This window comes from Chiloscyllium punctatum, chromosome 3 (genome assembly GCF_047496795.1).
Source record: "Chiloscyllium punctatum isolate Juve2018m chromosome 3, sChiPun1.3, whole genome shotgun sequence".
NCBI classification, from domain to species: domain Eukaryota; kingdom Metazoa; phylum Chordata; class Chondrichthyes; order Orectolobiformes; family Hemiscylliidae; genus Chiloscyllium; species Chiloscyllium punctatum.
In genome coordinates, this window is record NC_092741.1 from 121108699 (window position 1) to 121131270 (window position 22572).

General features: G+C 42.4%; 1 protein-coding gene across 10 annotated transcripts in view; it reads right to left on the minus strand.

The window, feature by feature from the left end:
- The window catches only part of sipa1l2 (signal induced proliferation associated 1 like 2), a 682609-nt gene that overhangs the window by 309277 nt on the left and 350760 nt on the right, over nucleotides 1-22572 (minus strand). For all 10 annotated transcript variants that reach the window (XM_072559738.1, XM_072559717.1, XM_072559727.1 and 7 more), the window contains 2 exons: nucleotides 12211-12385; nucleotides 8294-8397 (listed from right to left, as the gene is read on the minus strand). In XM_072559738.1, the coding sequence (XP_072415839.1) occupies nucleotides 8294-8397; nucleotides 12211-12385 (279 nt within the window). The remainder of the gene's footprint in view (nucleotides 1-8293; nucleotides 8398-12210; nucleotides 12386-22572) is intronic.

Genomic DNA, 22572 nt, shown 5'->3' on the forward strand with positions numbered 1-22572 from the left:
ATGCATGATTTCATGGATACCAAGGTTTACTGGTACATTTCTATGGGAGCATAGATAATCTCAACATGTCAAAGCACTTTATAACTGATGCGATAGTTTTTGAAGTGAAATCATTTCCACTGTTTTTCAAAGCTTAGCAACTGATTGAAAGGCAGCCTGGTTCAGAAATGGAACCTGCAAGTTTGGATTGCTCTCTAGGGTTCCTCCCTTTCATTTTCCAATAGTCCTATAAACTGAAGAACGAACCAATATAGAAAGTAATCCTAGCTAGACAAGCAACATGAAACGTGCCAACATCTTGCACAAAAGCAGTTAGATTGTCAGGTTTGTCAGTGGATTGCATAGGAGGGTAGACTAAATATTACAGCACACATTTCTCAGCAGTTTTTTGTGAGGCCTAAACATTAGTTTATCATATAAGCTACCTAGCTTCAGCAGGAACAAACTTAAATTTTGTGATATTCAAAGACATAAAGAAATATCTGAACTATTACACTAAAAGATTTACAGCCTCAATTCATTTGTATAATTACTGCCTAACAGGGATCTAAAAACATACCTGGTTATCTTAGCAACATGCATTTCAAGGTTAATCAACAACAAAGAGCAAAAAGATGAAAGTACATGGTGAAAGGTGCCATCATTTTTTTCTTAAATTGAAAGACTTTGTTTTAAAGAACAGCTTCTTAATGAATGCTAAACCATATTGAAAAGGTGTTTTTAAAAAAAGAGTTTATATTTTATTTGACATCACCCTAGAAAGCTGTGGCATTAGTTTAATAGGGAACTAAAATAAAATTAATTATATTGATTAACAAGGCAGTGATTTTAAATAATAAAAATTATACATTCAAAACTGAAGTTTAAGCTTTAGAAAGACTTTCACTGACTTATCTGGTTAGCATCATTTTACCTATTGGGTCTTAAGCTTGCAAGGTTACTTGGATCCATGTGGAAAGAATCCTGACCTTGAGTACAGGCCTATCCCTCCAATTTACAGCAATCATTTCAGACTTGCAAAGCATTCTAGGACCTGTTCAGTTGTTACTGAGACAGTCTAAAACATTTGATTTTGTTTGAAAATATTGATTCTGAATTCATTGAAAATTATAACCATGTCAATGTCAATAAGGTGATAATGTCACACAAAGAGAGAGATAAGCGCCACTTTACAGGAGGTGAAATAAATATTTAAATAAAAAGAAACCATTGTTTCCATAGTTAGTGCTATAGCGCAGCTCTACAGAAGCTGAGAACTTGCCTGTAAATCCTTTCCATCAGGTAAATCCACAGTTTAGTTCGTACAAAACTAACAGTTTCAGTTACATCATTACACAACACACTATTCTGAATTGTGTTACTAAATAAAGGAAGTGGTGTGAATACACTTCATTTTCCTCCTACTGATGTCCTCAAACAGTCAGGCTGTTCAGCAGCATTCACACACTGAACATCTATCAAAAAGAAACAGAGAGAAAATTGATTTCAATCATGTTTGAATGCAGCCCACAAACGGAATTTTATTGCTAACTCCCTCTTGACCCTCATGCATTTCTACGTCAGAGAATTTATTTAAAACAAGAATAAATTCTCAAGTTTCTATTGATATATTAATGACAGAAAATTTCAATCATCTACCCTTTATCTCCCAAAATCATGGTATTAGATTTAACAGGTATCCAAAAGCTGGCAAAAAAAAAGCATGCACAAAGTACAGAGCTAGAAAATCTCCACAAGCTGACAACCTACTGAACCCCTGCACAGCAACAAGAATTTATACAGTGCCCTTAATAGAGTAAAACATCTCAAGGCACTTAACAGGAACACTATCAGATAAGATCTGACATTGAGCCACAGGAGGAGGTATCAGTACTGATTAGAGTTGGAGTTTGGTTAGAGTGTGGATTCCAGGCCTGGAGATCTGACAACTTGGCCACCAGTAATGGAGTGAATACTGTGAACATGCAAGGGACCAGACTGGAGGAGTGGAGCTCTAAGACGGCTGTACATATTAGAGAACACTTTACACATAGCCAGTTGATCCTCACCCAATGATCAAAACAAACAATAATGGCAAAATCCAAGGGCCAGACTCCCTACTTGCTACTAGTAAATAAATGTTGAGGATATAATGACAAAATTAAATGAAGGAGAAGAATACATACAGAAATCACAATAGAGAATTGTAGCACAGATCAAGTGTGCAATACTTGTAAATTATTCCTAATTAGACTAAAATTAATAGATCAGCATATATTAATATTTCATCAGGTTCTAATTTCAGATGCACAGTACTTTATTAGGAATGTTCCAAAGATTTATTAAACATGGAGTGCACTTTGCAATGGCATTATGTAGCACTATGCAATGCTACCCTAAAAGTAGGTTCTTGACTCGTTATCTGCTAATGCTTGATCCTAAAGTTGTTTGCTGCCATTTTTTATTATCAGTGGTATTTTACCATTGCCTCCCACTTTTAGGGTAATGTTCCAAACGTATCTCAGCTGGAATGAGAAATGAAAAGGGATTATATATTATTGTATTATTCTTAAACACTAACACACACACACACACACACACACACACACACACACACACACACACAGTCTTTTGTACTATACTATGCCTTACAAGTTCAAATTAGGGAAAGGTGAAGCAAGACAAAAAAAAAAGAAAAGTCAGAATTTTAAACTTTTAAATTAAAAGAGTGAGAAGAGACAGCCATGCACTCACAGGAGCAAGTACGAGGGATGGAATTTTCCCTTTTCCATTTAAGTATTTTGTTGAGTGAGACTCATGGCAACTGATTTACTATGGCTTGGAGCAACTATTCTCACATAGCCTTCCACTCTTCATCTCATTAATTACACAATCAACTCTTGGGAACCTTTATTGGGGAATCGTGCAGCTGTAAAGGGACAACTGCTGGATTCTTCCAGTTTGCATGGCGCTGGTGCCAATTTTAAAGCCAATCTCTCACTTGCATACCAATTCAGCAAATTTTGAGAAGATTTGTAGCTCAGGTTGAGGTTCTGGCTGCACGTTTGCTCACTGAGCTGGGAGGTTCATTTCAGATGTTTCATCACCCTACTAAGTAACATCTTCAGTGGGCCTCAGGCAAAGCAGTGTACATGATTCCTGCTTTCTATTTATGTTTGGGTTGGTGATGTCATTTCCTATTTTGTTTTCGGGGGTGGTAGATGGGGTCTAACTCAATGTGTTTGTTGATAGAGTTCCGGTTGGAATGCCATGCTTCTAGGAATTCTTGTGCGAGTCTCTGTTTGACTTGTTCTAAGGTAGATGTGTTGTCCCAGTTGAAGTGGTGTCCTTCCTTATCTGTATGTAAGGATACTAGTGAGAGAGGGTCATGTTGTTTTATGGCTAGTTGGTGTTCATGTATCCTGGGGGCTAGTTTTCTGCCTGTTTGTCCAATGTAGTGTTTGTTACAGTTCTTGCACGGTATTTTGTAAATGACATTCATTTTGCTCGTTGTCTGTATAGGGTCTTTCAAGTTCATTAGCTGCTGTTTTAGTGTGTTGGTGAGTTTGTGGGCTACTATGGTGCCAAGGGATCTGAGCAGTCAAAGACTTTGAAGAGGTGACAAGTAGGTTAGACCAGGGAAACCCAGTGGATGTGGTCTATCTAGACTTCCAAAAGGCCTTTGATAAGGTGCCACATGGGAGGCTGCTGAGCAAGGTGAGGGTCCATGGTGTTCGAGGTGAGCTACTGGGATGGACTGAGGATTGGCTGTCTGACAGAAGGCAGAGAGTTGGAATAAAAGGTTCTTTTTCAGAATGGCAGCCGTTGACGAGCGGTGTCCTGCAGGGTTCAGTGTTGGGGCCACAGCTGTTCACATTATATATTAATGATCTGGATGAATGGACTGGGGGGCATTCTAGCGAAGTTTGCAGATGATACGAAGTTAGGTGGACAGGCAGGTAGTACTGAGGAAGTGGGGAGGCTGCAGAAGGATCTAGACAGTTTGGGAGAGTGGTCCAGGAAATGGCTGATGGAATTCAATGTGAACAAATGCGAGGTCTTGCACTTTGGCAAAAAGAATAAAAGCACAGACTACTTTCTAAACAGTGAGAAAATTCGTAAAGCCAAAGTACAAAGGGATCTGGGAGTGCTAGTCGAGGATTCTCTAAAGGTCAACATGCAGGTTGAGTCCGTGATTAAGAAAGCGAATGCAATGTTGTCACTTATCTCAAGAGGGTTGGAATATAAAAGCACCTTTGTGCTACTGAGACTTTATAAAGCTCTGGTTAGGCCCCATTTGGAGTACTGTGTCCAGTTTTGGTCCCCACACCTCAGGAAGGCATACTGGCACTGGAACGTGTCTAGCGGAGATTCACACGGATGATCCCTGGAATGGTTGGTCTAACATATGAGGAACGGCTGAGGATCCTGGGATTGTATTCATTGGAGTTTAGAAGATTAAGGGGAGACTTAATAGAGACGTACAAGATAATACATGGCTTGGAAAGGGTGGATGCTAGGAAATTGTTTCCGTTAGGCGAGGAGACTGGGACCCGTGGGCACAGCCTTAGAATTAGAGGGGGTCAATTCAGAACAGAAATGCGGAGACATTTCTTCAGCGAGAGAGTGGTGGGCCTGTGGAATTCATTGCCACAGAGTGCAGTGGAGGCCGGGACACTAAATGTCTTCAAGGCAGAGATTGATAGATTCTTGTTGTCTCGAGGAATTAACGGCTACGGGGAGAATGCGGGTAAGTGGAGTTGAAATGCCCATCAGCCATGACTGAATGGCGGTGTGGACTCGATGGGCCAAATGGCCTTACTTCCACTCCTGTGTCTAATCGTCTTATGGACATTTCAGAAATGACTGCCAGACTACTCAGACCCCTTGGCATCATGGTAGCCCACAAACCCACCAACACACTAAAACAGCAGTGAATGAACTTGAAAGACCCTATACAGACAACAAGCAAAATGAATGTCATTTACAAAATACTGTGCAAGAACTATAACAAACACTACATTGGACAAACAGGCAGAAAACTAGCCACCAGGATACATGAACACTAACTAGCCACAAAATGACATGACCCTCTCTCATCTAGTATCCTTACATACAGATAAGGAAGGACACCACTTCGACTGGGACAACACATCGATCTTAGGACAAGCCAAGCAGAGACACACACAAGAATTCCTAGAAGCATGGAATTCCAACTGGAACTCTATCAACAAACACATCGAATTAGGCCCCATCTACCCCCCCTGCAAAACAGAATAGGAAATAACATCACTACAAGAAGTGACATCACCAACCCAAAGAAACCCAAACATATAAATAGAAAGCAGGAATCATGTACACTGCTTTGCCCGAGGCCCACTGAAGGGCTCATGCCCAAAACGTCGATTCCCCTGCTCCTTGGATGTCTGCCTGACCTGCTGCGCTTTTCCAGCAACACATTTTCAGCTCTGATCTCTAGCATCTGCAGTCCTCACTTTCTCCACTGAAAATGTTACCTAGTAGGGTGACGAAACATCTGGAAATGAACCTCCCAGCTCAGCGAGCAAACCTGCATCCATACCAATTCAGTTGCTGCATGTCAGCAACAACCCCTCATCCTATAGTGCTTGAGCCTCTACATTCAATACATGGCCCAAAGAAAAGAAAGCTTGCTCCCCATTTTGCAGACAGGGATCTGGAGATGTTGGTGCATATGGTGGAAAGGAGGGCAGTCCTTTGTCCCAGCTAAGCACCTCAGCCACAGGAGGGCACACTAGAGCAAGGCAGCTTGGAGACAGACTGCAACTCCGGTCAGTGCTGTATTCTCAGTGAAGTGGGTCACCCAGTAGTACAGGAAGGGTCAATAATCTAATGCAATCCATAAGGCTAAGTGCCACCATCCTCTCTCTGCTACCTCTCACTCAAAAAACCACCACTCACTCGAAATCTGCCACTGTACCCACATTTCATCAAGGCTCATGGATTATAACTCTTAGTATTAAATGTATCATTTCCACTCAATAGTTTTTACCCACCTCATCCTCTTAAACTATTCAACGTTCTTGCTCATTGTGCTTTCTACCCTCTCACAGAGGACACCTTTTCAAGGTCTCCTGCTTATGTATCACAATGCGCTTTCAAGCTCTACTCTCACTTTTTTCCTGGAAGAAAAATCTGGCCTACAATCCAGAGTGATTGATCCACAGTGCTTGCTCCCTTTTGACGCATGGTCATTTTTTGACCAGGATGTTTGCTGCAGGTGTGAAACTGAAGTATCATGGAGCCACGCACTGACATATCCATCAGCCTTGAATGGTCAGTGCTCCCCCTGATCATAAATTGCCTACTTCTTCCTCTGCACTGAAAAACAATGCAACCCACAGGGGCCAGCAGCTTGAATTTGAGTAATGACACTTTATGCTAAGAAAGCAATTTGATCTGGAGATCCTGGCAGCCCACACGTCAGTGAATGGGTGCTAAGAAAGCAATATGAAGTATACACAGATTGGAGTTTCCAAATGCAGGCAAAGTAAGGGAAATCAAGAAAACAGCCAAGGCCCACGGGTTAGATTCTTAGTACAGCAAACTTTGTTTTAACCAGCAATCTCAATAAAGTGGCAAATATTACATACCAAAAATACTGCAAAGTTTACTGTATCCTTCTGTCCAATTCTTTTTTCTTTAAATTGCTTCAATGTAAATATATTTGTTGCTCAATTGAATGGCCACATGAAATATCAACAGTTGATTCAATTGTGAGTCAATTTCTCCTCAAATACTGCGATGTCCGAGTAATCATTTGAGGGAGTGAGTGAAAGCTTTCTGCTAGCAAATTTTAGTTAAGGAAAAGTTGCATTGTTACTTAAATGATTTATGCGGCAAATAAAGTATAACAGTGATGTGTATACTCCCACATTACATTTGTTACTTAATCGGTTTATAGATTGATTATCCGGACCCCTTGATTATCCAGATTATTTGATCAAGTAGCACACTCCTGGTCTCGTAGGTACTGGTTAATAAAATGTTTGCTGTAATTGCATGACATGTTTGAGTCTCTGTGAGCGTGACTGGGCAGAAGCAAGTGAGTCCCACGTGATGCCGAGTTTCAAAGTAAAGTTTTTTGAAAGGTGCAAGTGCTCTGAAAGCAAGCATGATGATATGGCAATGCTAGTGGTTTGCCGACATTGACCTATGTGGATGAAGGGTTGAGATGGAAAGAGCCCATGTGCTTGCAGGAACATCATTGTGAAGATGCAGTTAGATTATGGCCAGGACAGAAATTTAACGAGCTGCAACCACAAGGTACCCACTCTGGTGACAGAATTTGTGCTGTCCAGTTTCTCAAGGAAAGAGAGAATTGGAAGTTAAAATAAGGCAAGTTGGGGGTTTAATGAGATGCAAATTCATGGAAACAAGGCTACCACTCAATGTTGAGATTATGTGCTTGCCCATTAAGGCTTGGGGGAAAGTCAGAACTCTTTCTCCACACGGAGGTTCTGATTTGTTAATTTTGAGTATTTTCCCACCTTTCTCACCATTGCTCACATTGCACCAGGGAGGGAAATATTAGGAAGAGTAAGGGAGGGTCAAGATAGGACGAGGAGTATCTTTAGTTGGAACCATTGCTATCAAAGCCAATGCAAAATATATGCCTTTAACCAAAAAATGTGAGTATCACTAAATTAGAAAGCACTGCAGCCAAGCTCCTCACCCTTTCTCCTTTTACACATTTTCATGTCAAGTTTACTAGTTATCAAGAACAGCTGGTTTTTTTCTCTCCGTCCCTAGTTTAGCATTTTAAAACTGGCTAATTCAACTCAGACCAAGAAGAAATCTCAACTCTTTAGTTTGTATTATTTAATTGTATATTAGTTTGATTAGACCAGCCCTTAGAACAGCCACAATCCTTTTGTCTTAAAATGTGCAAATTAAAATGTGCTTACATAGTCGTGCAACAGACCTTAAACACAGAGCAGTGCAAAGAATCAGGTAGAAGATACAATGAGGAATTTGTATATTTCAGAACTAACACTACAGGGTATACACTGTCTAAAACGTATATACTAAACTGTTGATAGCTATAACACCACATGGAAAAGAACAGGATTATACCATTATTAGTTATGAATATAGATGCTGCAAAAGCTGGAACAAATTTTTAACATTAACATTTACACCAACCAAAATTTAATACAGAGAAAGACACACCACAATTATTGTATCCAAATGCTGGAAACAAGAAAATATTGCACCACATCCAATCTCTGTAAAACTCTTCTAATGCTATGTTTGAGTTCAGAGTCTTGAGTACCTGTTGCCTATTGTTGGGTGTGTATGGAAGCATCGTTGACACATGGAACATGATTTCATAATCCTTGTATGTAGTATACAGAGAATGCGTTCCTGTGGAGTCAGCTGAAACATTAAAATAAAGCATGATGTACAAACATTTGATAAGAAATTATAAGACCAAACAATCACTACTTTTCCAAAGAACACATTTTGGGAAGGAAAGAATGTTCAAGAAGTCCAATGATGGCAGAACTGAAATGTTCCCATTTCCAAACAAAGTATCACAAAAACAGGAGGAAAATTGATTAACTTTTACCCAAAAATGTTTACGAACTTGAATGACGGAAGACAGGAATATGCTGTTGGACAGCTCCCATTCCAATCATAGAAATAGCTGGAGAAACTCAGCAGGTGTGTGAGCATCTGTGCAGAGAAAGCAGAGTCAATGTTTCAGGTCAAACAACTCTTCTTCAAAACAGATTGTAGCCAGGAAAAGGTGGTGTATGTGCTAAAGGTGGAGAGGTGGGGCTAAAGGAATAGAGAGACAGCGAGCGAAAGCGAGATACAGAATAGCAATTAGGCAGGAATGGATCATCTCCCAGACTATACACAAACTCATCACCTCAGGGGATCTCCCACCCACAGCCTCCAACCTCACAGTACAGGAACCTCCGACCCAAAATTCACAAACTAGACTGCCCCAGTCAACCCATTGTCTCAGACTGCTCCTGCTTCGCCGAACTCATCTTCACATACTTTGATACTGTCCTATCCCTCCCGGTCCAGGAACTTCCACCTACATTCAGGACACCACCCACACCCTCCACCTCCTCCAAGACTTTTGTTTCCCAGCCTCCTCTTCTTCTCCATGGGCATTCAGTCCCTGTACACATCAATCAACCATGACGAAGGCTTCCAAACCCTCCATTTCTTCTTCTCTTGGCTTCCCAACCAGTACCCTTCCACTGATGCTCTCATTCATTTAGCTGAACTGGTCCTCTCCCTCAATAATTTCTCCTTTGGATCCTCCCACTTCCTCCTGACCAAAGGAGTAGCTATGGGCACCTGCATGGACCCCAACTATGTCTGTCTCTTCATCGGGTAGATGGAACAGCCCATTTTCCACAGCTACACTGGTACCATTCCCCACATTTTCCTCCACTACATCAATGACTGTATCTGCACCAACTTGCGCTCCCATGAGGAGGATGAACAATTTACCAACTTCACTAACATATTCCACCCCAGACTTAAGTTCATCTGGACCATCTTGGACACTCCCTTCCCTTCCTGAATCTCTCCAGCTCCATTAACAATGACCGACTCAACAGGGACATCTACTACAAGCCTACTGTCACCTGGATTACAACTACTCTCACCCTGCCTAATGTTATCCCTTATTCCCAATTCCTCTGTTGCATATGCTCCCAGGAGTACCAATTCCACCACAGAACATACCAGATGGCCTCCTTCTTCAGAGACTGCAATTTCCCCTCCCACGTGGTTGATGATGCCCTCCAGGGTATCTCATCCACTTCCCACACCTCCGCCCTTGAGGCCCACCCCTCCAACCATAACATGGACAGAAGCCCCCTGGTCTTCACCTTCCACCCCAGAAACCTCCAGATACATTGCACTATCCTCCGCTATTTCAACCTACAAACATAACTCACCATCAGGGATATATTTCCCTCTCCACCCCTAACTGCATTCCATAAAGATCATTCCCTCTGCAACCCCATTGTTAGGTCCACACCCCCCATCACCCCCACTCTCCCCTTCCGGCACCTTTCCCTACCACCTCAAGAACTGCAAAACCTGTGCGCACACCTCCACCCGACTCTGTCCAAGGCCCTAAAGGAGCTTTCCACATCTCTCAGAGATTTACCTGTACTTCCACACAGTCATTTACTGTATCCATTACTTCTGATGTGGTCTCCTCTACACTGGAGAGACAGGACGCCTACTTGCGGAATACTTCAGAGAACATCTCCAGGACACAAGCACAAAACAACCCCACTGCCCTGTAGCCAAATGCTAACTCCCCCTCCCACACCCCAAGAACATGCAGATCCTGGGCCTCCTTCACTGCCAAACCCTTACCACCCGATGCCTGGAGGAAGAACACCTAATCTTCCTCCTTGGGACCCTCCAACCACACGGGATCAATGTCATTTTCTCCAGTTTCCTCATTTCTCCTCCCCCCCACTTTATCCCAGATCCAACCTGCCAACTCATCACCACCATTATGACCTGTCTGTCTTCTTTCCCACCTATCTGCTCCACCCTCCTCTCCAACCTATCACCTTCACCCCCAACTTCATCTACCTATCGCACCCTCAGCTACCTTCCCCCAGCCCTAACCTCCCCCATTTATTTCTCAGCCCCCTTGGGCCACCCCCTCATTCCTGATGAAGAGCTTATGCTTGAAACGTCGATTCTCCTGCTCCTCGGATGCTGCCTGACCGGCTGTGCTTTTCCAGCACCTCACTCTTTAACAGGAATTGATCATAGTAAACCTGGGAGAAAGAAAAGCTGATAATAGAACATAGAACAATACAGCACAGAACAGGCCCTTCGGCCTACGATGTCGTGCCGAACATTTGTCCTAGCTTAAGCACCTATTTATGTACCTATCCAATTGCTGCTTAAAGGTCACCAATGATTCTGACTCTGCCACTCCCACAGGCAGCGCATTCCATGCCCCCACCTATCTCTGGGTAAAGAACCTACCCCTGACATCCCCCCCATACCTTCCACCCTTCACCTTAAATTTATGTCCCCTTGTAACACTCTGTTGTACCTGGGGAAAAAGTCTCTGACTGTCTAATCTATCTATTCCCCTGATCATCTTATAAACCTCTATCAAGTCACCCCTCATCCTTCGCCGTTCCAATGAGAAAAGGCCTAGCACTCTCAACTTATCCTCGTACGACCTATTCTCCATTCCAGGCAACATCCTGGTAAATCTCCTCTGCACCCTCTCCAAAGCTTCCACATCTTTCCTAAAGTGAGGTGACCAGAACTGCACACAGTACTCCAAATGTGGCCTTACCAAGGTCCTGTACAGCTGCAACATCACCTCACAACTCTTGAATTCAATCCCTCTGCTAACGAATGCTAATACACCATAGGCCTTCTTACAAGCTCTATCCACCTGAGTGGGAACTTTCAAAGATCTATGAACATAGACCCCAAGATTCCTCTGCTCCTCCACCTTACTAAGAACCCTATTGTTAACCCTGTATTCCGCATTCTTATTTGCCCTTCCAAAATGGACAACCTCACACTTGACAGAGTTGAACTCCATCTGCCACTCCTCAGCCCAGCTCTGCATCATATCTAAGTCCCTTTGCAGCCGACAACAGCCCTCCTCACTATCCACAACTCCACCAAAATAATGATAATGGGAACCATTAGTGGGTGAAAATGGATTGGAGTGGAGAAAGCAGCCCATGTGATCAAAAGACCTGGTGTGTGGGGGTGGCGGTAAGAACATGGGAGAAAATGTCCTGAAGGCTACACAGTCCACATGCAGGGAACAAAAAAAAAAGAGATGCTTGCACTGAGCTTTGCTGAAGTACTGCAGCAAGCCTGGGATAGAGATTTTGGCCAGGGAATACAGTGGTCTGTTGAAGTGGCAGGCACCAGGAAGCAGCGTCCATACCAAGAATGTTCAGTTAGAAATCTGTGGGTTATTAAAAACTGAACATGTCTCAACTCCGTGTTCTGAGATTCATAGTTCACAGCAAAGATATGGGATGAATCAGAGAGACAGAATTTCTTTGGATTTGAATTGCTGTCAAGAATAGATTGAAATTTTATTTTGCTTGGTGTTTTCAGGTTACTTTAACAATGTTCTGTATTTGGATAACTGTGTTTTGACTTTTGTATGGGGAGGGTCATAACCTGAAAATAAGAGAAGTGGTTACTTACTTTTGTTATCCAGCTGTGCTCTGTACTTGCTGAAGCCCTTCAATCTCACCCTGTGGCCAAGGAGATCAAGGAACTCTTCGAACACTGGGCCTCCTGTCTCATTGTTATACATCTCCTCTTCTGTGCTTTGGCCTGCTTTACAGTATAGGACTCCAACTTTATGCTGGAAGCTTAGCTGAAACAAAATAATATTTTAAACAAATAACTACAAAATACATGATAACAGGATGGTTAAATTTAATCACAAAATATCTTCTGGTGTCAAATTTAACATTTCACCTCTAAATTCATTTTAAAAAATCTTGTTATATTAGGAGGTAACGAAACAGTATTCAACTTTCCACCAATCTATTCAAATGCATTCACTACTCATGATCTAAATTTGTTGGTCATGTATAAATGCAAAGAAAAGCTTGCATTTTTCTCTCTTTCTGGATGTTCATATAGCCATTTTTGAAGCATGGTCACTATTCTGATGTAAGAAACACAGCAACTAATTTGTTTTTACAACAAAGTCTCATAACAATATGATAATGATAATTTGTTTAGTAAAGTTGAGGGATAAATATTAACCAGGACATCAAAGATAACCTCCAGCTCTTTTTCAATAGTGCTACGGCAACTTTTGTGATCATCTGAGACACATATGGTGACTCAGATTAAAATTAGATGCAAACAAAAGCATCTCAATTTGTGCAGCACTCCCACATTTTGTAATGGAAGCAATGACCTAGAATTGTGAAGTTACATCTCTGGAATGGGACTTGAACTCTCAATCATCTATTTCAGAGGAAAGAAAATTCTACACTCTGAGCAATGCCTGACACTTCAATGCAAATTCTCTCAGTACCCAACCTTTAGTTGCTTAGACGATGTGCCTGAATCTGATATTTTCATGCAAACACAACAGTTATGGTGAACCTAGAAAAGATTCATTGTACAGTGCAGCAAATCTGTTCAAAAACATGTTGCCCACTGAAATTCTCTCTATCATCTCTTGAAGGAGAATTATGCTTGCATAATTCTCTCTCAAGAGTAGAATTGATTTCAATTGCTCAATCATGTGTATCTACCATCAATTATTGATTCCACCTGCAAGAATATTTAGGATATCTAACTTTATTCTGATCAAGTAGAATTATATCATATTTATTTAATTAGATTGACAACATTGCAACAAACTACTTTGGAGTATTGGCTGCAGTTGGAAGATCTATTACAGTCATATAATCATTCTGTTCAGACTTGAGTCTATTTCTAGTTCAGAGATTTTGTGTAGCGAGGGTAATAATTGAAGCTTGTATATATCTGAACTCATTTGTAATTGTGCTTGAGAATTTATTTTATATTTTGAGTACAATGTAATCAGCTAAAGACATAGACTAAAGCAGAAGCATAAGCAATTGTGGATATGGGCTGATACCTGTACAATAATATTTGGTCATATATGTAGACAGGTCTTATTTGTGGAGTTGCCATGGAAGTGAACATATCCATCATTACATGCTAAAATTCCATCGCTATAAAATAGAATCTAATGCTCTAGTGTTAGTGATATGTACAAATGAGGTCAAACTGCAGTTAAGACAAAGTTCTGTAAATCACAAATGTGCATGGAATTCTGCTCCCAGATTCAAAATTTTGACAGATGCAGATGGGACCTTTCACACACAAAGGATTTCTCATTTAAAAACTTGTATCTGTACCCCACCTTCAATTCAATAAAATATTCTGAGGTGCTTCACAGTCAAAGCCACAGTCACAGTCCAAGAGTGAAACAGTCAGCCCTCAAACTAACCTAGGCAGGCAAACACAACCAGCCAGGCAGCATCAGGAGGTGGAGAAGTCGACATTTCAGGTGTAACCCTTCTTCAGGGCTGGGGATGGATTAAGGGGAGCTGCAATTAAAGAGCCTGGCTGGGACACCAACCCCCTCACCTCCATCTAAGGCCCCAAATGATGTTTTCACATCCAACAGAGATTTTCCTGCATAATCAAATACCTCATCTACTCCGTACGTTGTGCTCGATGTGGTCTACAACGGGGACAGGAAGCCAACTTGCAGAACGTTTAAGGGAACATCTCTGGGACGCACACTCCAAACAACCCCACCACCCTGTGGCTGACCATTTCACCAATGACATGCATTTCCGGGGCTTCCTCCACTACCACACCCAAGCCACCCTCAAAGAAGAACGCCCCCTCTTTTGCCTTGGGACCTTCAACCACACGGCATCAAAATCGATTTCATTAGTTTCCAAATCTCCCCTCCCTCCACCTCATCCCAGATCTAACCGTCCAACTCGGCACTACCATCTTGACCTGTCCATCTTCCTCCACACCTATCCGCTCCATCCTGCTATCGACCTATCACCCCCTACCTGCATCCACCTATCTTATTCGCAGCTACCTTCCCCCCAACTTCCACTTTCCTATTTATCTCTCAGCCCCCTCCCCCCCAAACATTTTCAGATGAACAGCTTATGCCCAAAACGTCGACCCTCCTGGATCTCGGATACTGCCTGACCTGCTGTGCTTTTCCAGCACCACACTTATGGACTAGGCCAGACCCCTAAAGACACTTTTAAGTAGGTAACCCCAACCGTAACTTTGCTATTTGTTTTAGCCAAGTGTATAGTGGATATTCCCGGAGTAAGTTAGCTGGTTCGACTGCCAAGTTTTAAACAAACAGAATTTACATACAAAATTACAGAATGAAACACACAGAACAGGAAATAGAATACCGGACAACTTATCCTGTCCAAACCCACTTTAGTGATGCTGTTCCGAAAATACTTGCAACCGACCCAATACACACATCCCATTGTACAAACAGTAAAAATGATACAGACAGCTTATACTTTGTGAGGTCAGAGGGGCAGAAGGAGAAAGAAGATCCCACAGCCCTTTTCCACACACAGCTGCCACTGAACTCACTAAAGTTCTGAACTGAAATAAAACTCTAATCTAAACGAAGGCTAGCTACACAGCTTTGATTATACCAGTTTCTTTTAAGACAGGATTGTGGATGTGCCAGTGTTGGACTGGGGTTTACAAAGTTAAAAATCACACAATACCAGGTTACAGACCAACAGAGTTGGTGCTTCCAAACAGATCTGTTGGCCTATAATCTGGTGTTGTGTGATTTTTAACATTTAAGACATGACAGTCTGAGGCTGGAGGTATTATCTGTTAGGGTAAACAAGAGGCCAATAAACCAGTCAAACATCAGACATGATGGAACCTTGCGTCATTAGAACTTCTGAAAAAAAAACTCAAGGGCATTGTAACCTTGTAAAAAGAACCAGTATTGTGACAACACTCTTCAATGATGTACAATATATAACAATTGTCAAAAAATAAAATGTGGCTCAGAGCAGAATTCAACAAAACTAAAAAGAAGAAAACGAAAAATGTGCTTTAAGGATGTAAAATATTACTGTTTAACAGCAAGGCTTTCATCATCAGTTATCTGAAAGTGTAATGAATATTTATTAATTTATATATAGTAACTGTATTCATGAAAATTATCCGAGTATCAAAATGAGTTAAAGCTACATTAAATTTTCACAAATTTTAGGCTTCAAATGAAATACTCAAGTTCTCTCAGCAATGCTCACTCACTTCACATGCTTCAATTGGCTGTCTCGGCCATTGATCTTTCAAACACTAAGTAACCTTGGCCTTAGGATTAAATCATATCAGTTTGTACATTTATGTGCAGCGAACTGAATGTTCAAACTCATGAAGATCTTTTCTGACCATTAAATATTAAGGAATGAGCTATCACTAAAAACTTAAAAACTACTTATTGATTTGTCAGCTGCAGATATAATAAATAAATGAATAATTTAATTCTTGCTGTTGACTTAATCATTAACGAAGACAAAGTTCATGTACCCTGGTCAAGAAATCCAACTCAACTGAGATGACAGGAACTTGTTCACGTCATATCGAAGCATTCGAGGAAAGAGAGCTGTAGAAGATGCGGCACTTTGTTTAAGACTGGACAGCAGCTTCAAACATATCAATGAGGAGTAACAGTAGGCCACTTAGCCCCTTGAGACTGGCCCTGCCATTGATAAGATCGGTTTGTTCTGATTGTGGCCTCAACACCAATTTCCTGTATTCCCCATACCCTCTGAGTCACTCATCAATTGAGGCTAAAAAGTACCAACAATCCTGCCTCAATTTCTCTATTGGGAAAGAGTGTTCCACAGACTAATAACCCTCTGAGAAAAAACATTTCCTCACATCTCCATCTTAAATGGGACACATTTTAAACGAAAAGTGCTGGAAATCTCAGGGGATCAGGCAACATTGTGGAGAAAGAGCAAGCCAATGTTGTGAGTCTAGATGACTTCATCAGATGAGTTTTTTTAAATGTTCAGTACAGATTGCAGCATCTGCAGAAATTTCCTCCACAGTTTTAAATGGTGTTCACTAGTTCTACCGTCTATCACAGTCCCCGATAATGCCACCAAATTTATGGCGCAATATTGTTAAAAGTCTTTTTTTGCTTTTAAAAAATTTGAAATTGCAGGGTTTATCATCAGAATAAGGCCACAAGATTCCATGATTTTAAACAAATAAAATAAATTATATAAATTTAGGAAAGTAAATAATACATTTGCATGTACTTGTACTCAACATCCAGAATTAACATCAGGAAAAATGTGGATTAATAGGCCAACTGTGATGAAACACCCTACAGAACATATTAAATAGAAGACAAGGTCAAGACAAATCCCATGGATTTCTCTGCAATCCAGCCGGACATTAGAGGCACTACAAATCACTAAATCACAACATAATTTTGCGCCCGTCATAGGAGTTATCAAATCTTCATTTTGGATAAATTAGCCTCTGAAATTCCTCAGAAACACCTCCAATTAAAAATGGCTCAACCACGATCTACGTCCTGGTAGTTGTATACCTGAAGACCACATTTTCTCGTAAATTCTCGGTTCTTACCAAACAGCTAACTTCACCAGCGTGGTGCTCCCACTGAATTTCCATGAGCTCACAGACTCAACCTACTTGGTCTTCTTTTCCAGTTGAGTTAACTGCTTCTCATACTGCCTCCCATTTTTTTGGCCGTGCTGTACTCCAGTGTGTAAACACAGGTAGTTATTTTCAAATCAAACACTCTCAGATGGTGTTACACAGCGCTGGAGCAGGTGAAGCCCGAACCTGGCATCTTAGCCCAGAGATAAGCATCCTACCACTGTGCTGCAAAAGTTCTGTAAACACAGGCACGGTTGCAGTCAGTTCCTTGGGCACTTTGTTACGAAAAATTGCTCACCTGTCAGCTACCCAATTTCTTTGCTAGGTTGCACCATCCCAAGATTGATAATACTGAACTTGATTTAATTACTTGCACACTTTTAACTCTTGAGTAGAACCCTATTGCATAAGACCTGTCACTTGAATCAACTACATGGAGATCGCAAACAACAAGACTACAGCAACATCAAGTCACTTTCCTTGACACACACATTGACGAACTGACATAACTGCTATTCACCAAATCGGAGTGACCCTTTCAAAAAAAAATCAATAATAAGCCTTTATCACATCTCTGCCACAATCTCTTTCAGCGTTCACACAATAACATTTCTCTCAGGATCTTATGTTTCAATAAAACAATCTCTCTTTCAAATTCCAATGGCGACTGGCCCAATCTTTCTTCATAAGAAACTTGCCCTTTGTACCAGGAATCAATCAAGATCTCCAACATTATAAACAAGGAAACCAAAACTGCAGAGAGCACTTGAAGTATTAATGCCTCTACAAACGTAGCAAAACCTCCCTTCATTTGTATTCCATACCCCCTGCAATAACAATCATAATCAATTGCTGTGCCTGCCAAATGCAAGAAGTAACATCTCCAGATCAAAATCTACAGTTTCAGATGACTTGGTCATTAAGAACATACTGTATATATTGTCTTTCTGCATCTAAAAATGCAATAGCCGAAACGAAAGGGATAGTCAGCTATTTGGAGTCATATTAGCTCAGCTGACTAGACTGTGGTACAGATAATAGGTGAAAGTGAGGACTGCAGATGCTGGAGATCAGAGTCGAGAGCGTGGGGCTGGAAAAGTACAGGCAGCATCCGAGGAGCAGGAGAATCGACATTTCCAGCAGAAGTCCTTCATCAGGAATGAGGCTTGTGGGCTGGGGATGAGAGATAAATGGGAGGGGGTGGGGTTGGAGGGAAGGTAGCTAAGAAAGCGATAGGTGGATGAAGGTGAGGGAGAAAGTGATAGGTCAGAGGGGGGAGTGATGGATGGGTCCAGAGAGTGGTGCAGAGTTGGAGGCTTGGGACTGGGATAGTTTGAGGGGAGGGGAAATGAGGAAGTTGTTGAAATCCACATTTGTCTCGTGTGGTTGCAGGGCCCCAAGGCGGAATATGAGGCATTCTTCCTCTTGGCGTCGTGTGGTAACGGTTTGGCAGTGGAGAAGGCCCAGCATCTACATGTCCTTGACAGAGTGGGAGGGGAGTTGAAGTGTTCAGCCACAGGGTGGGGTTGGTGGGTACGGGTGTCCCAGAGATGTTCTCTGAAATGATTCTCAAGAAGACATCCTGTCTCCCCCGATGAAGAGGAGACCACACCGGCTGCAAAGGATGCAGTAGATGACATTGGTAGAGGTGCAGGTAAATTTCTGACAGATGTGGAAGGATCCCTTGAGGCCTTGGATGGAGGTGAGGGGAGTGGTGTGGGTGAAGGTTTTGCACTTGCTGCAGTGGCAGGGTAAGGTGCCAGGAGTGGGGTGTGAGCTGGTGGATCGTAGATAGTGGTGGGGAGGGAAATATATGTTTGGTGGTGGGGTCCATTTCAAGTTGCTGGCAGAAGATGATGTGATGTATGCGGAGGTTGGTGGGGGTGGATGGTGTGGACCAGGGGAGAGGGAGTAGGGGGGGCTGCGTTGCTTTGGGAGGGATGGAGTTCGGGGTGGCGGTGTGTGAAGTGGAGGAGATGCGCTGGAGGACATTGTCGACCTCGTGGGATGGGAAGTTGCGATCATGGATTATGGAGGCTATCTGGGGTGGAATTGGTCATTCTAGGAACAAATACAATGGAGGCAGAGGCATTGGGAATAAGGGATGGTGTTTTTTTTTTTACAGGAGATAAGGTGGGAGGAGGTGTAGTCCAGGTAGCCATGGGAGTGGGTGGGCTTGTAGATGTCTGTAGTTAGTTGGTCGCCGACAACGATGGTGCAGAGGTCCAGAAATGGGAGGGAGGTGCCGGAGATGGTCCAGGTGAATTTGAGGTCGGGGTGGAAAGTGTTGGTAAAGTTGACAAACTGTTCAACCTCGTCATGGGAGCACGAGACGCCGCCAATACATTAATCGATGTAGCAGAGGAACAGGTGGAGGATGGTGCCGATGTAATAGCGGATGTAACTGTGACTGCCGACCTGAAATTCACCTGGACCATCTCAAACACCTCCCTCCCCTTCCCATCACTGTGTCTGGTGACTGACTAACCACAGACATCTACTACAAGCCCACCACCTCCCTCATCCCTTATTCCCAATTCCTCGGTCTCTGACACATCTGTTCCCAGGATGACCAATTCCACCTCAAAGTCCCAGATGGTCTCCTTTTCCATGATTGCAACTTACCTTCACACGTGGTTGAAGATGTTTGCTAGTGCACCTTCTCCACTGATTGAGAGAGAGAGTCATTGACAGAGAGAGAGAGAGAGAGAGAGAGAGAGAGAGAGAGAGAGAGAGAGAGAGAGAGAGAGAGAGAGAGAGAGAGAGAGCGAGACAGAGAGAGAGACAGAGTGATTGACAAAGAGAGAGCAAGTGATTGACAAACAGAGAGAGAGATAGGCAGAGAGAGTGTGTGTCGTTGACAGAGAGAGATTGACGGAGTGAGAGATTGACGGAGTGAGAGATTGATAGGCACAGAGAGAGAGAAAGATTGACAGTGATTGACAAAGAGAATGTGATTGAGAGAAAGAGAGAGTGAGAGAGAGTGATTGACAGAGAGAGAGAGTGATTGACAGAGTGATTGCCAACAGAGAGATTGATTGTCAGAGACAGAGAGAGGGAGTGATTGACAGAGAGAGAGAGGGATTGACAAAGAGAGGGATTGACAAAGAGAGTGAAAGACAGATTGACAGAGAGAAAGAGAGAGTGTGATTGAGTGAAGAGAGACAGTGATTGACAGAGAGAGTGACCGAGTGATTGACAAAAAGAGAGCAAGTGATTGGCAAACAGAGAGAGAGATTGACAGAGTGAGAGTGAGTGAGTGAGAGAGATAGACAGAGAGAGAGAGTTTGACAGAGAGTGAGTGATAGACAGAGAGAGATTAACAGAGTGAGAGAGTGTGATTGACAGAGAGAGTAATTGAAAAAGAGTGTGAGTGATTGACAGGGAGGAGAGTGATTGACAAACAGACAGATTGATTGTCAGAGACAGAGATGGAGTGATTGACAGAGAGAGAGAGAGAGACAGTGAGAGAGATTGATAAACAGAGAGAAAGAGTGATAGAGGGAGAGAGATTGACAGAGAGAGAAAGTAATTGACAGAGAGATAGTGATTGACAGAGACAGAGATAGGGATTGACACAGAGAGAATGATTGACAAAGAGGGAATGATTGACAAAGAGAGACAGTGAGGTTGACAGAGGGCGACATTGACAGACGAATTGACAGAGAGAGATTGACAGACGAATTGACAGAGAGAGATTGACAGAGAAGAGACAGAGATTGCCACTGAAAGAGCGAGAGCGAGTGTGTGACTGACAGAGAGAGAGTAATTGAAAAAGGGAGTGAGTGATTGACAAACAGAGATTGATTGTCAGAGACAGAGAGAAGGAGTGATTGACAGAGAGAGGGAGTGATTGACAGAGAGAGAGTGTGATTGACAGAGAGAGGGATTGACAAAGAGTGAGATTGACAGAGTGTGAGAGAGTGATTGACAGAGAGAGTAATTGAAAAAGAGAGTGAGTGATTGACAGGGAGGGAGCGTGATTGACAGAGAGAGAGTGATTGACAAACAGAGAGAGAGATGATTGTCAGAGACAGAGAGAGGGAGTGATTGACAGAGAGACAGCGTGATTGACAGAGAGAGGGATTGACAAAGAGAGAGAGAGAGAGAGAGAGAGAGACTGACAGAGAGAAAGAGAGTGAGATTGAGAGAAGAACAGACACAGTGATTGACAGAGAGTGACTGATAGAGTTATTGACAATGAGAGAGCAAGTGATTGACAAACAGAAAGAGAGAGATTGACAGAGAGAGTGAGAGTGATTGAGGGAGTGAGAGAGAGAGTGTGATAGTCAGAGAGAGATTGACAGAGAGAGAGATTGACAGAGAGTGTGAGAGAGTGATTGACAGAGAGAGTAATTAAAAAAGAGAGTGTGAGTGATTGACAGGGAGGGAGAATGATTGAGAGAGAGAGAGAGAGAGAGAGAGAGTGATTGACAAACACGGAGAGATTAATTGTCAGAGACAGAGAGGGAGTGAATGACAGAGAGAGGGATTGACAAAAAGAGGGATTGACAAAGAGAGGGAGAGAGATTGACAGAGAGAAAGAGAGAGTGTGATTGAGAGAAGAACAAAGTGATTGACAGAGAGTGATTGACAATGAGAGAGCAAGTGATTGATAAACAGAGAGAAAGAGATTGACAGAGAGCGTGAGTGTGATTGAGGGAGTGAGTAAGTGAGAGAGACAGAGAGAGTGTGATAGACAGAGAGAGATTGACAGAGAGTGTGAGAGAATGATTGACAGAGAGAGAGTAATTGAAAAAGAGAGAATGAGTGATCGATAGGGAGGGAGAGTGATTGACAAAACAAAGAGCGATTGAGTGTCAGTGACAAAGAGAGGGAGAGATTGACAGAGAGAGAGTGTGACTGACAGAGAGAGAGTGTGACTGACAGAGAGAGAGTGTGACTGACAGAGAGAGAGTGTGACTGACAGAGAGAGAGAGTGACTGACAGAGAGAGAGAGAGAGTGTGACTGACAGACAAAGAGTGACAGACAAAGAGAGTGACTGACAAAGAGAGTGACTGACAAAGAGAGTGACTGACAAAGAGAGTGACTGACAAAGAGAAAGACAGTGTGATTGAGAGAAGAACAGACACTGATTGTCAATCACTTGCTCTCTCATTGTCAAACAGAGAGAGAGAGATTGACAGAGAGAGTGAGAGTGATTGAGGGAGTGAGTGAGAGAGAGAGAGTGATAGACAGAGAGAGATGGACAGAGTGTGAGAGTGATTGACAGAGAGAGTAATTGAAAAAGAGAGAGAGTGAGTGATTGACAGGGAGGGAGAATGATTGACAGAGAGAGTGATTGACAGAGTGATTGACAAACAGAGAGAGGTGGATTGTCAGTGACAAAGAGA